Source organism: Sarcophilus harrisii, chromosome 3 (assembly GCF_902635505.1).
Source record: "Sarcophilus harrisii chromosome 3, mSarHar1.11, whole genome shotgun sequence".
Lineage (NCBI taxonomy): Eukaryota > Metazoa > Chordata > Mammalia > Dasyuromorphia > Dasyuridae > Sarcophilus > Sarcophilus harrisii.
The window spans coordinates 268,409,955-268,424,958 of record NC_045428.1 but is presented as its reverse complement, the minus strand read 5'-3'; the positions used below and the strand labels follow the sequence as shown (position 1 = coordinate 268,424,958).

General features: G+C 34.9%; 1 protein-coding gene across 3 annotated transcripts in view; it reads left to right on the top strand.

Moving 5' to 3' along the window:
* The window catches only part of POLA1 (DNA polymerase alpha 1, catalytic subunit), a 332,125-nt gene that overhangs the window by 286,211 nt on the left and 30,910 nt on the right, over window positions 1-15,004 (top strand). Inside the window, exon 37 of one of the 3 annotated variants that reach the window (XM_031959461.1) lies at window positions 1,633-2,586. The exons of the other annotated variants lie outside the window; for them this stretch is intronic. Within the exon in view, the coding sequence (XP_031815321.1) occupies window positions 1,633-1,664 (32 nt within the window). The 3' untranslated portion in view covers window positions 1,665-2,586. Of the gene's footprint in view, window positions 1-1,632; window positions 2,587-15,004 lie in introns of those variants that run through there. 3 annotated transcript variants of the gene reach the window in all.

The following is a 15,004-nucleotide window of genomic DNA, read 5'->3' as shown; positions in this document are numbered from 1 at the left end:
TCTCTTTTACTTCAACCCAACTGTACATGATTTATAAGTGAGTCATTTTTAAAGATTTGCCCTGTGGCAAACAGTGGGGGTAAAAAAGAACAATCCCTACTTTCAAGGAGTTTATATTATATAGGAAAACATAGCTCATACAGGGAAATAGTGACCAGGGAAGAGTATTTTAGTTTGGAAAGTTACAAGGAATGCATGGAGTCACAGGGGAATAGATTGACACACTCTTTCCCGTAACAGTGGGAGTATAGATTTCATCACAACTGGAAGGGGGCAATTGAGAGGTGGATGCAACAGCAAGCTGATTATCAAGAAAGTGGTTGGGGGAAAAAAAGAAGTACAGCTGGAGCAAGTAAACTGATATATTGGGACTATGTCAATATTTTTGGACTCCCAGCCAAAACTAAAAGTTAAGGCCTCAGATCATGGTCTTAGAAACATGGTTGGAGAATGATTATGACCTGGCGTGTTGGAGGAAATTGCTATTCTGCAATTACCTACCCCAGAGGAAATCACAGATCCTTCAAAGTTATTTGTCTTAGTTCCCCTGCTAGATTATACACCCCTTGAAAGTAGAATAGTTTTATGAACTTGCCACATACAGTGTTTTGAGCAGAGTAGATAATCAACAAATATGTCATATCATTATATCTATTATTCTTTCTGGGAAAATTTTATAACACTTTTCCAATTCCAGAATTTCTCTTAAGCAATAGCCTAGCCTTACTATAAAATTGTTAGGATTTATAGAGCTCCATTACAGTATTCATTTAAAAAAAATTTTTTTTTAACAAATAGTAGAGACTTGTTATTGTCCTAGACGGTGAAGGAGAATATAGTTCACCGTAAAATAAGTCTTTTGGAGAGATCTAATGCTAACAAAAATAAGTGTAATGTATAAAATAACATGAATTGGTACATCAGGTCCAATATAAGTTCTGAGAAAGAAGATAATTAACAACTGAAGGAATAAAAAAAAAAGCTTTATGGAGGATCTGACATTTGTGTTGGATTTTAAAGGTTAATGAAAAAACTGAGTCTAGAGTAGCTGTTGCATTGGGTGAGGGATGGAGAGACAGAATAAAGTTAAATTCTTCCCCCCCCCCCCCCATTTGGGGAACACAAAAAGAGGGAGAGGTAACTACTCTTCTGGAATTATTCCCCTCATCACTTCATCTGAATCACATCTGAAGTGTTCAAGCAGCTCCTTACTGGTCACCCTCTATATACAGTCATTTTCCAAGTACTGTCACGTTTGTATCTATAATATCTCTTAGATCCCTGTTCTCATGTCTACTCACACTAGGGACATCTCCCTAATAAGGCCCTCCTCCCCATCTCCAGAATCCTCTCTCCTAAGCTGCCAGAACAGCCTTCCTCATGTCCTTTCTCAACGCATTCACACAAGGGGCCTGCTGCCTTCTGGTCTCTATCTCCTGATAGTTGTGGTTTCTTTCAGGGCTGAGCTCTTGTGTCATGTAATGCCAGAAGCTGTTCCCCATGTCTTCCTTCTCAAAACATTTGCTTACAGCTCTCTAGGCCGTAAAGATGATTATTAAAGATGTATTATCTCTGTAGGATATGAACTCCATGAGAGGAAAAGAACTCTCGTTTTTGTCTTTATATCTCCAGGGAGAGAGAGACCGACACAGAGAGCATATTAGGTAATAGCTGCAATGTGGGTTCAAGAGGCAAGAAGACTTGACTTCAGATCCTACCAGAGATACTAGCTGCGGACTTTACATAAGTCACTTCTGCTTCAGTTTCTTCAATTGTAAAATGGGATAATAATCCCATCTCACCTGCTGGGTTGTTGGGAGGATAAAATGGAAACATATATGTAAAACATCTTGTAAACCCTCTCTGAAAATGCTACCTATTATTATCATCATGATTTAGGTGCTTAATTGAATACCTATTGAATTAGAGAAGACAGAGAACAATAAAGAGAAAGTCGCAGACCTGATGTCACCTTGCTATCCCTTCCCCAGCCCCTTGCAGCACTTGTACTTCTGGTGGGCAAAAGAGCAATGTTGTGGAGGACACAGATTTGTGGTTTTGGGGGAAGAGAGAGCACACAAAAAAATGTGTTGGGGTATATGTGGGTGTGTCGGTGTGGTTTTTTTCCTGTGTCTGTAAATCTGCTTGTGTGTGCCCATGGGTCCATGCTTTAAATGTAATATGAAACATTCTACTAAAATAATTGTTTCACAGTTGAGCTGTTAAAGCAAGAGGCTTGAGAAGTTAGAAATTCTATTCCTGGTTTGCCTCTGACTCATTTTGTGACATTGGGCAAGCCTTATCCATCATTAATTTAGTTGTCATATATTCAATAAAGGATAATGCTGTGTGTTTGTAAAGCACTCTGAAATTCTTTGATGAAAAGAACTGTATGAGCACAAAGTACAATTGTTGTTTTTTATCATCATCATTATTATTAATATTATTTGGTTTTATTCCATGGGCGTCACAGATGTTTAAAATCTTCTCAAATGTGACTGAATATTTCCATATCAAGATGTTGATAAATAATTCAGCACATCTTTGTTTTAAAATCAAAATAAAATAGCCAAAATAAATTTCATTAATAAAATACCATTACCAAATTAAATGTATCTGTAGTACTTTCTGTTGTTTTTTTTTTTCCTCCTTAAAAAAGTGGTTACCAACAAAATAAGACCTTTAATTACTGCCAATCTTTTCTTGAAAGTAACAGTGCTTATCTTGAGTAGCTTGAACTGCAAGTGGTATTCACTACACAGTGGGGTTGTAATATGATTATGAAGTGTACAAGTCAATGATAAATAAGCTTGATAAACCATATATTTGTATTAGAAATAATATTTGAATTATCAACTGAATAAAAAGGCAGCAACTGCTGGTTTCATGGGGAGGGCTCATGGAAAAAATAAAATGCACTAAGTACATTTGTATATGTCTATATGCAGCATAGGAGCACTTTGAACTTAACTGTGTTTTGAATACATATATAAATTACTGGAAGAATTTTTAAATCTATGATGCTTGTATTAAGGCTTCCAAATTTGGACTTTTTTCTTAATATCTCAATTCACATATTGTTAAAGACTTTTTTTAGGCTTCCTGTATTTGTAAGTAATTCAAAATAGACTGCACCTAACAAATATTATTTGCATTTGTTCCATTAAGGGAAAATTTTTAAAAATTTTTTTCTTTTCTCTTTTCTGGGCATTCTCATAGGTCAAATGTGATTGAAAATCTCCCTTCCAAGGAAAATCATATGCTAAAGTATTCAGAGCTTTTACTCTAAATACAATAAGCTATAATTCTAATCATGTTAACACCCTCCTCACCTTCCTATTCAGTGAACTCTGGTGGTTCCCTATTTATTCCCATGTCTAAAATATTCTTCTTCTTAATCTCTGTCTCAACTAAAAGTCCTGTACATTACTCTTGGCCAACCATAAAATAATAGTTTGTGTAATAATTTAAAATTTGAGGAGAGCCTTTTATATAAGATAGGTAGTGTAAATATTATTGTTAAATTTCTAGAAGAGAAAATTGAGGGTCAGAGTGGTCAAGTAACAAGACCATGGAATAATACTTGAAAGAACCTCCAAAAATGAGTTTCCAAAAATAATTAATCAGTTATTATTATAATAAGTATTAGAACTTATTTTCAGGCCTGTGCTGTTTCTAGTCCCCACTCCCTACCTTTACCTCTTTTCCATGTTTGCCCATTCAAGTGATTCAGATTTTTCCTGTTGGTTTTGTTTGAGGTTTAACAGTAAGAATTTCCCTGCCACATTAACAAAGATTTATATACCAGGGAGATGGCTTCAGTAACTTGTCCTGGAAGTCAGAAAGCCTTGACTGCTCAGTCCTTCTTTCATCTCTCGGGTTTAATTCACTGACATTCTTGCTCACCCACATGAAAACAGCTGACTTTCTGGGAGGCTCTTTCATTTCGACAGCCATCAGCTTCTTGTGCAGTTCCCATGTGCCAACATATACATCCAGAGTGGCGGCATATCCATGACCAAGTTCAGGAAGTCACACTTCTCCTTGGCACGGTACATGGCAGGCCAAGAAAGGTGAATGCTTATTCATTTGAATATCTTCATATAGAAAAATGTATTCTTTGTTTTCCTTGGGAAGCAGGGATCCTTGAATATTGAAGAAAGGACCCTCCCAAAACAGAATCTAATACAGTATGGTATGAAATAGCAGAAGCATAAAGTAAAACTCAGGTCTTCTTTGGTCTCCCAGGACTGTTTCCATTAAATTCCACCAGCTCTTTGACTTTGAATAAGTTACTCAAACTTAAGTCATCTTCTGTAAAGATGGAGAACTGGGCTGGATCATATTCATTATCTCTTCCAGCTTCTGAAATGTTGTTTTTTCTGTCCCAAAGTATTAAAACACAGGAGATTATGAATATCAAGTGTAAGAAACCTCCTAGAACATAAGAATTACAGGGGGATGACACTCCCTTTAGGGAAAATATCTCCCTACTGTTTGCTAAGTGTATAGTTAAGATTTTTATAATTTTAACACTCACCCCATCCCCACCAAAGATGATAATTTGTGTATACATGTGACTATTGGATCCAGTAACACTAAGCAGGCGATTTCACAACATAAGATGCTCATTTATCCCTGGTCATTTCAAGGTGGTGGTTAGAAAGATGGTGGTTAAATCTGCCTATGAATTGTGCCATATACAAACAACTTGTGTATTTTCAACAGGCTTATAGGCTTCTGTGGACTTCCAACCATAGTGGGGTTTAGCTGTTCTCTCTTACCTTTGTACCTTTATTACCACACAGCCTTCCACCTCCTCCCCACAACTTTCACAATTATGATTACGGAACAAAAGGAGTTGTCAGTTGACATGTTTGTGGAGGCTTGACTATGTTTTGTTTTGTTAAATTCTTATTAGAGCACTTTGGTTTCATATAACTTGGACTTTTCCCTCTAATTAAATAAGGTAAGAATATTTTTATCATAATAGTTATGAACAAACTTAACCAATCACCTTTGAGCACATGGGCATCTCTGCAGCACTCCTTTTAGAATACCACATGCTGTAATGCAAATTATCGCATTAGCTATCCAAACGCACCATTTGTTTTTAAATATTGGAGTGTTTACATGAATTTCCCCCTTTATCTTCCCTCCCCACTTCACTATTTTATTGTCATTGCAATGACAGGTTTATTTAAATGTTTTAATATTTTTACTCCTGTTATTTTTATGTATTTCTACATCTCCATAGTGTCACTTTTCAAAGTCTTGAAATGTTACGATATTCTGTAGCTCCATTCCAGTTGCTTTCAGTTTTCATTAATAACCCTTTTGATCTCACTCATATTGTGCACTTGAGAAATAAAAGTGATTTTGACCTTACTGCCTAACAACATTATAGATAGTTACCAGTTCTCTCCTCAAGACCAAAGGCTGCCTTTTAAAAGCTTCAGATCTCTAAGGGGCTAGTTTAGAGTAAAAAAATACATTCCTATATTCTACCCAGAAAGAGTCCTGTCTCTTCCCTAATTTTTCCCTGTATTTCTAGACACAGCTTGGGCCTCAAAATCATGTAGTTATTCTGGAGTCTGCCATTAGAATCTTAGAAACTTAATGAGCTCATGGACTTTTATATTTCTCCAAGTCCACACAAATACTTACAGATAAGTGGACACCACAGAGGAATTTCATTTTCTCAGGGACAAGGTAGACGAGATGAATTATATTTCCTATGTCAATAATTTTTTAAGTTTTATATTCTTTCTCTCTCTGTCTCCCTCCCCTCCCCCATCTTTTTTCCTCCCTCCCACAATCACCCCCCAGTAGACAAAAATGAAAGAAAAGGAGAAAGAATTAAAACAGAAGACAGAGAAAGGAATAAGAATGTGGGGAGTCTTCATGTTCAGTTCTCCAGAATTAGGGGTTTAGTTTTTCTATTGGTCAGAGCTCCTCTCTTTTTTTTTTTTTTTTTGTCTTTGCAGTGTTGTTATATGAATTATTCTTCTGCTTCTGATCACTTTACTCTGCATCAGTTCATACAAATCTTCCTAAGTTCTTCTGAAACTGCCCTTTTGTAATTTTGTATGGCTTGATATTCTATTGCATTCATAGTCCATAATTTATTCAGCCATTCTCTAGTTGTTGAGTGCTTTGCCACACAAAAAGAGTTACTATAAACATTTTTATACATGTTATTTTCCTCTTTCTGTAATCTCTTTGTGATAATGATACTGCTTAGCAAAAATATGAACAGTTTAGAAATTTTTTAGTTATAATTCCATCCAGTAAAACTTTTGGGCAACATGACAAGAATAGCATGATGAGGAATTAGAGTTAGTTTTTTTCAACACCAAAAATGAATATTAGTAGACACTAATAACCAGTCTGAAGCCAGTACTCATAGTTCACAGTGAATTATTACCCTTAGCACCTTTGTTTCTAAATAGCCCAAATTTGATCTTTTGGTTTGCTTTGAATTGATGTATTTAATATTTAAGTAGGAAATAGTTGCCTTTTTGTTGTTATTTAAATATACATTTTGTTTGGCAAAATATATCAGGATTGTATATTTGTAATATTATGGGTTTGGAGATTGGTAAGGGGTTTGTTTAGTTTTTGTTTAGTTTTAGAAACAAGTGCTATTATTTTTAAAATATATTTTTAGGGCTACCCGTGGCAGCAGGATTCATTAACTACTTTTGAAACCTGACTATAGCTATTGGTCAGCCTGCCTTACTTCTCCTTCCTCTGTTTTTGTGAACAACTGATCAAATTAGATTCGTCACTCATGGTTTATGGTGATTTGAAATTGAAATGGAATATATTAAACCAGCCAACCACACTGATTACATTGCAAGCCTCATTTAATTTCATACATTCACACATTACAGTGAAAAGCAGCTTTTTTAATGCGTGATTGTGACTGTACCTTGAACAACTCCAAAGGTCATCTGTAATCGGTGCATAATTTGTTAGTGTTAGATATCTGATTTATGAAAGTAGGTTCTGCAGCTTATATTCTCATAAATCTAGTGAGCATCAGAAGTCAGATCTATAAGAACTTTAGCATGGTAGGTTTTGTGATATTGTCTTATTCTTCATTGGTCAGTAGACTACAATAAACCATTGAACAGCTGCCATTCTTAAATGGAGAAAGTATCAGTGTTGAGACATTGTAATGTGGAGCTATTAAATGATCTCAAGAGTGCAGTCCATTCTGAGTGAGTTTATAAGATCTTCACAGCCTCTTGAATCCATACTCCAAGAAGAATGAAAGACATTTTCATTTCACTGATAATAGTAAAAAACATTTATGAGTTTGCTGTGATTTTTTTAAAAAATTATTTCTATAAGGGTATTTCAGGGCTGAATTAAAAGCTAAAAAGAAGAAAGAATTTAATTCTAGATTTAACAAAACCCACAAGTTTTTAATGTCCTTTAATACAAATCATGATGGCAGAGCTTTTGCTGTGATAACTTTGAAATCAGTAGGTCAAAAAAATACAAATTGAGTACTTGATATGTGTTAGGTAGTATAAGAAACATAAAATATGAATTAGAAATTATACTATCTCTCAATATACAGATGGGGAGATAAGACAAACACATAGAGAAATAAAAACAATCCAAGTTATTATAAACATCTGGAGTACCTCTGAACTTGGGAGAGGGCAAGAAGAAACCTTAAAAAATGACAGAACCAAGTAGAGCTGAAAAGCCAAAGATAAGGTACACTACTGGTCAATTCGAAAACTAGAAGAAAAAAAAGAGCAGAGTAATTGGTTACTAAGGTCTTCAAAAAGCCAGCCATTTTGCAAAGAAGCAATGGTAGTATCAGTAGATGGTTATCCTGACTTCTGATCTAGTGTTCTGAGTTCAAATTCGGTCTCAGATCCTTGCTAGCTATATTACTTTGAGCAACTCACTTCATTTCTGTCTGTCTAATAGCATCTACCTCCCATACTTATTTTGAGGTTCCTATTTGTAAAGTGCCAGGCACATAGTCAGTACTTATTAATTCTTTCCTTTCTTTTCTAAGATTAATCAAAGAGAAAACAGAGATTAGGAAGAAAGTTAAAAACAAAAAAAAAAAGGAAAAAAAAATACTAGACATCAGAACCAACAGTGATCACATTTGATGGAAAATATATTCAGTAACAGAATTAATAGAGGACACTTTCATATTCTGTCAGATTAGCAATATTATGAGCTTGTTCTGATGTTTTACATTGAGATTGAGGATAACCCAAGATTCTGAAAGTTTGGATTAATGGAGTACAAGCTCTGACACAGTTTTTGTCATGTTGTAAAGCCTATAAGTATGGACCTAGTGACTGATTTTTACTTTTCTTTCCAAAGAGCTATCTAACTAATTAGAGAGAGGCTCTAATATGCTGGTCACTTGGTGACACATTATTTGACAATGGCCACCCATAAAAAAATATATAAAACAGTCCTCAGTGTTATATAAGCCACCACCTCCCTCCTATTCTAGTCAACAGTGTAAATTTTTAAAAACCATAAATTATTTAAAAATCACATGATTTAGACTGTATTTAAATACTAACTTCACTTACTAGTCCTCCATATGAGATGCTTATGCAGTGCCTGAACATATATTATACTAGATAAACTAACATATCAATATTAACATTCTTGCTATAAATGTAAACAGGAAATAAAAGGAAGTTGCATCTAAATGGAAGGATGTCTCCAGAGCAATCTGCCAATCAGTCAGTATGTGTTAAATGTCCATGGTGTGCTAGGCATCGAGGATACAAGAACAAAAACAAAACAAAAAGAAAGAATCCCTACCCAAATGCAGGTTGTCAGAAAGAGGGAGATAGAATGACAATGAACAAGTACAAATATGTACAAAGTAGTTAATTAAAAGGTAGTTTGGGGTGAGGAAGGAAGGTTCAGGAAAGGCTTCGTGCAGAAGATGTTAGAGCTATTTTAAAGGAGGGGAATTCTGTGAGAAGGAGGCATGTAGGTTGACCAGTGCAAAGGCACAGAGATGGGAGATAAAGTTTCACGTAACAGAAAATGTCAGATTGACTATGTCAGAGTTCAGTCAGGGAAGTGGGAGAAATGTCCAGTGAATCTAGAAAGATGGTTAAGAGTCAGGTTGTCTGTAAAAGCTAAACAAAAGAGTTTATATATTTAACATAGAGGTGAAAAGAATCCTTAGAGTTGATTGGCTAGGCTTGACTCAAAAGAAAATTATCTTAGCAATTAGAAAAATGAGAAATTTGAGCCAGAGAGAAGGATTAGGTAGATGGAAAATCTAGTAGGAAGGTGATGAAAACTTGAGCTGAGGTGATCTTAAAATCTTTGGGCAGAGAAATAAAGGAATGGATACTGTTTTTTCACAAATCCAAAAAATATTAAAGTATAAAGTCCTTTTTATTTTCTCTTTTTCATATTATTCATGTTTCATACATTCAGATACAGATTATCTGAATTTTGGTGAAATTTGAAATATATTTGAACATTACAGTAAAACATTTATGAGTCAGTTAAAAATAAATATTTATTAATAATTTAATTAGAAGATCATACTTAGGCAATGAGGGTGAGTGCATTAAGATACTACTTCTGCCTTCATGGAGCTCATCAGTCTAGCACTAAGATCTCTTGCTCTCACTTTTTCGTGCTCCCTCCTTCCTTCCCTCTCCCCTCTCTCCCCTTTCCCCCTCTCTCTCACTCACACATACGCACATACATATACACATATGGTCATAGTACAATGATAGAATAATGCACACTAAGCTCATAAAAGAAGTGCAAACAGAATGTTAAATGTTCAAGGAGAAAAAAAGCACTGATTTGATGGTAGGGTAACAGGGAGGGGGTATTAGAGAGGGATCTGATAATTTATAAAGTTAAGACATAGTTTTAAAATGTGATTAGATGTTAAATCCAAACACAAAGCATTTATTTAATGCTTACATTGTGCCAGGGAATATGCTAAAAGCAGAATATACAAAGAAAGGCAAACAACAGTCCTTGTTCCGCAGGAACTCACAGCCTCAAGAGTCACATAGTGTACAAACTATGTAAACAAAGTATGGACTACCTAAATGAGAGAGAATTCGAGAAAGAAAGCACAAACATTAAAGGGGATGGAAAAGGTTTCTTCTCCCTCCTCCCCCAGAATATGGAATATTAGTTGAGATTTAAAGAAAAAGACAATGCCCAGAGTCAGAAGGAGATGTTTCTTACTGAGTTCCAGCTGGGAAGTCCTACCTGGAATGAAGAGAGCAGAGTGAAAGGAGACTAGAAAGGGAACAAGTGACCAGGTTATGAAGTGCTTTAAAAGCTCAAAAGGACTTTATATTTGTGACCTATAAGGAATAGGGAGCTGCTGAAATATATGAGGTAGGGGAAATGGGGGCAACATTATAAATCTTGAAGTTTAGGAATCAATTAGGAAACTGATTGGAGGATGGACAGGAGGCAGGAGAAACCACAAGCAGTTTATTAAAATCTTTTAGGTGAGGTGCTGAGAAATTGCACCAAGGGGGTAGCAATATCAGAGGACAAAAGGTGGCACTTATTAAGAGATGTGGCAAAGATAGAGTCAGGTCTTGGCAACAGATTGGTTTGGGCCAAGGCAAGGGAATGTGTGATAAGAGGTGAGAGAATGAAGGATTGAGCATGATAGTGGGTTGTGAGCCTGAGTGACTGGAAGAATGTTGGTGCCCTCAGTGATACTAGGAAATATCAGAAGGGAAAATATATGTGGGAAGCTGATTAGTTTAGGTTTGGACATGTTGAATTTTAAGATTTCTTATAAGACTTCTAGTTTGAAGTGTCCACTAGGTAGTTAGAGATGTGAGAAGAACTCAGCAGAAAGACTAAAACTGCATAAAATGACACTGTGAATCATCTGCAAGGAGAAAATTGATTCCTCGAAAACTGATCACCAAGCAAAATTGTATAGGGGGAAAAAAAAAGAAAAGTGGGCCAAAGACCTTGGTTAACTCATGGTTAGTGGACCTGATTTAGAATGAAAATCCAGCAAAAAAGACAGAAGGAATTATCAAATGCATAGGAGAACAGGAGAAAATAATGTTATGAAAATCTATTAAAATGAGAAGTAGCTAAGTAGAAGAGTAAAAGATTGAGAAAAGGCCATTAGATTTGGCAACTGAAAAATCATTAGTAACCAAATAAAATAGTTTCAGTTGAATGGTGGAATTAGAACCAGACTACAAAGAACTAAGAAGAGGGGGAGAGAAAAGGGAAAAGCACCAATTTGTAAATGACCCTTTCAAGGATTTAGCTACAACAAGGAACTGGAAATTGAATAGATGGCCTCCCTCCACCCCCCACTGAGGAATAGCTGAGTTAGTTATGGTATATGAATGTAATGCAATATTATTGTTCTATAAGAAATGAAGAACAGCCTGATTTCAGGAAAACCTGGAAAGACTTACGTTAAGTGATACAAGTAAAGTGAGCAGAACCAAGAGAACATTGTACATAGTAACAAGATTATGTGATGTTCTCCTGTGATGGATTTGGTTTATTTCAGTGAAGTGATTCGGGCCAATTCAATAAATTCCAATAAACTTGTGATAGAGAAAGAAAGAACTATGAAGACAATGTGGATTAAAGCATAGTATTTTTACCTTTTTTTGTTGTTTTTTTTTTTTTCTTTTTTCTTGTGTTTTCTTCTCTTTTGATCCTATTTGGGTTTTTTTGGCTTAGCATGATAAATATGGAAATATGTTTAGAATAATTGCACACATTTAACCTATATCATATTACTGGCTGTCTTGGGGAGGAGAAAAGAAAGGGAAAAAATCTGGAACACAAGGTTTTGCAAAGGTGAATGTTAAAGACCATCTTTGCATGCATTTGGAAAGATAAAATACCATTTAAAGAAAAAAAGGATTTAGCCACAAAAATGAGGCAAGACACAGGATAATAAGTAACAGGACTTGAAAGATCAAGTAAGGTTTTTTGCTTTTTTTATGTGTCTTTTTTTTTCTGAAAGATTTCTCTTCTCACCTCAGAATTCTTTACTTATCCCTGTTCAAACAAAGGAACCATAAGATTAAGGGCTATATTGTCCACTGTCTTCAACAGTATCTATATATTGGTTGGTTGGTTGTCTTTTAGTCTTGAAAAAGACCAAAATGATATTACTATGTTGAGTCGAGTTACATTGTGTCTAATTGTGGCTAATCAGCCCACAGGTCAGACACAAATAGTTCCAATGAACATTTGGAGTGGACTCTAATTTTGTTCATCTCGAATTTCTTCTGAGCTAATTCAAGACCAGTTCAGTTTTATGATACTCTGAAGGCTTTGTATGGGCCAAAGATCTATTAGGGTGCATCTCAACTACTCAGTGCTGATAGTGCCTCACTGATTAGCGATAAGGACATAATCCTAGAGAAATGGGCTGAACACTTCCATAGTGTTCTCAACAGACCATCACCAATCAATCTATATATTAGGCCCTATCTAGTAGACAGCAACTTGGCCTAGAATTGAACTGGGGGAAGAGCAGACTGATTCACATATAGGAAATTACACAGTATTTTAAATAATCATAAACTACTCACTGATACAAAAGCCTGTTTCCTGAACTGCAGTACTCTTCCTGTAATGCTGTATGTCTAGCATGTGAATTATGGAACATGACAGTCTCAGGAGAATTCCATTGTATGTAACCAAAAGGCAGTAGTAGAAAGATAGGTAGTAGATGTAAATTGACTGTAACATCTTACCAGCAGTGATATTGTGAGAAGTGATGAAAATATATAACCCAGAACGTATGTGATCAAAAAAGAAATGAACCAGTCACGTAGAAAGAATCAGACATTATTTGGACAGTTCAGATGTTGCACTGATAACCTCTAGGTTCTAAAAGAATCAGCTAAGTTTCCATTGAATTAATTGATATTCTGGAGGATTTACCAAACAAAATAGTGGAGAATGAACCAGATGAGAAAGTTGTAGAAAGAGAATGAGTACTCAGGTGAGATTACTTGGATTCATTTAAGGAAAACAATTAAGCCAAAACTCTTAAGAAAACTTCCTGGCATTAACTAAAAATGTAAAAACAATGTGTATACTTAAAAGTTTTCAGTAGGATCTAAAAATTAGAAAGCAACCTGTCATGTCCTTTTACTAATAGGTCAGCTGCCTATGAAATCATGAAAATCAAGTGTGGCCATAGTCTTAAAGATAGTTATTGTATTTACCCTCTTGGAATGTGACTGTTTCCTTTTTAGAAGTTCTACAATTCTTCTTATAACTATCTACATAGTCCATTAAGTGAATTTTTTTTTTTATACCACGAAGCTTTCCAAAACAGGAGTAAATATTATTAAAATTTCAGAAATACTACAGGTATGTTTTTTAGTCATCTATATATCCACATTGATTATCAAAGCTCTTGGCTAAAATGTGACATTTTATATAACGTTCAATCCCAGAATGTTAGCCACTAAGTGATTTTTTTTTTCAGTCTTACCCATAGTTAATAAGCATTGTACTTATTCATTAGTTTGTATGCCAGTGAAATCTGTGATCGTTGAAGTATTCCATTAAAACCATAATTAGTAAAGGTGTTGCTTAAAGGGATATGGAATATCCATAGAATGTATCAGTATATATAAGCTATAAATGTAAAACCATTTAAAAATGGTTAGTATAATAACCATTTAAACATTAGAATAGAGGTTCAAAACCTAGCCATCTTTTTTAAAATTTGGCTTTTTAATATGATAATTGGCTGATATTTACAACAGATATTTGGAGGAATGATTAACCAAAAGAAGCCATTCATTATATACTCATATAGAATAAGGCAAATTTTAAATGCTTACATTTCTGTCCTTCAAGTATCAATCACTTTTTTCAAATCAAGAAAGGCCATTTAGTATATTGTTTGTTCCATGGCATAAAAAGAGTTATTCTGCCTCCCAAAAAAACTACCTATCATCAAAGAATGTCAAGGAGATTTGACATTCAGCAATGTCAATCTCTTTTTCCTTTTTAGCCTAGTTTTCTTGCTACTCTGTACTGATCTATTCTTAAGTAGACATATCTATAGAAATAAGAAACTCAGTTATAGTGCAAGATCTAGTAGGATCATCCTCATTAATAATAATTTAAAAAATTTTACATTTATTACCTCTTGTGGGACCCACAATAGCCCTATGCAGTGGTTTATAGACAGTTTTTTTTTTTTTGTTTTTTTTTGTTTTTTTTTACCTAAGACTCAGAATTAATGCAAAATAACTCAGCTGGTTGGAATTTAAGACTTAAGGTCTCCTAAATTGAAGTCCTATACTCTTCATGTTTCCACTAAAAAAAGACTACATCAAGTTATAGGAACAATGTAAATCCCAATTCTGCGGCTCTGTGAATATTTCAAGCAAGTCATTTTTCCTCTCATAAACTTAATTTCTTCATTTGAAAAGAGATAATAAGTTGTCTAGGACATATAAGGGAAAGAATAAAGGTAAAGCCCATATTTTTGTTATTGCTTCATATTCAAATAAAATTATTAAGGTTGGTTGAGAATGTTCCTTTGGATTTTATAAAAAATAATGATCATCCCTCCCTCACAAGTAATGTTCCACCTAAGTTTTTTAAAGTTGTGAATAGGCAACCTCAGTCATGGGCAGGAAACTATGAAAACTGAGCTTTATTTAAACAATTTATTCTTATAATCAAATTTCAACATTATGTACACCAGTTAGGACACATAGGGGATACATCAAATAGAGTGCCAGGCCTAGAGTCAGAAAGACTCATCCTTCTGAATTCAAATCCAGCCTCAGACACTTATATAAAGTTTTGTGACTCCTGACAAGTCACTTAACCTTGATTGCATCAGTTTCCTCATCCATAAAGTGAGCTGGAGAAGGACATGGCAAACCATTCCAGTGTCTTCACCAAGAAAACTCCAAATGGGGTAACAGAGTCAGACACGACTGAACAACAACAAAAACAACAGCAAGGTGGCACTGCA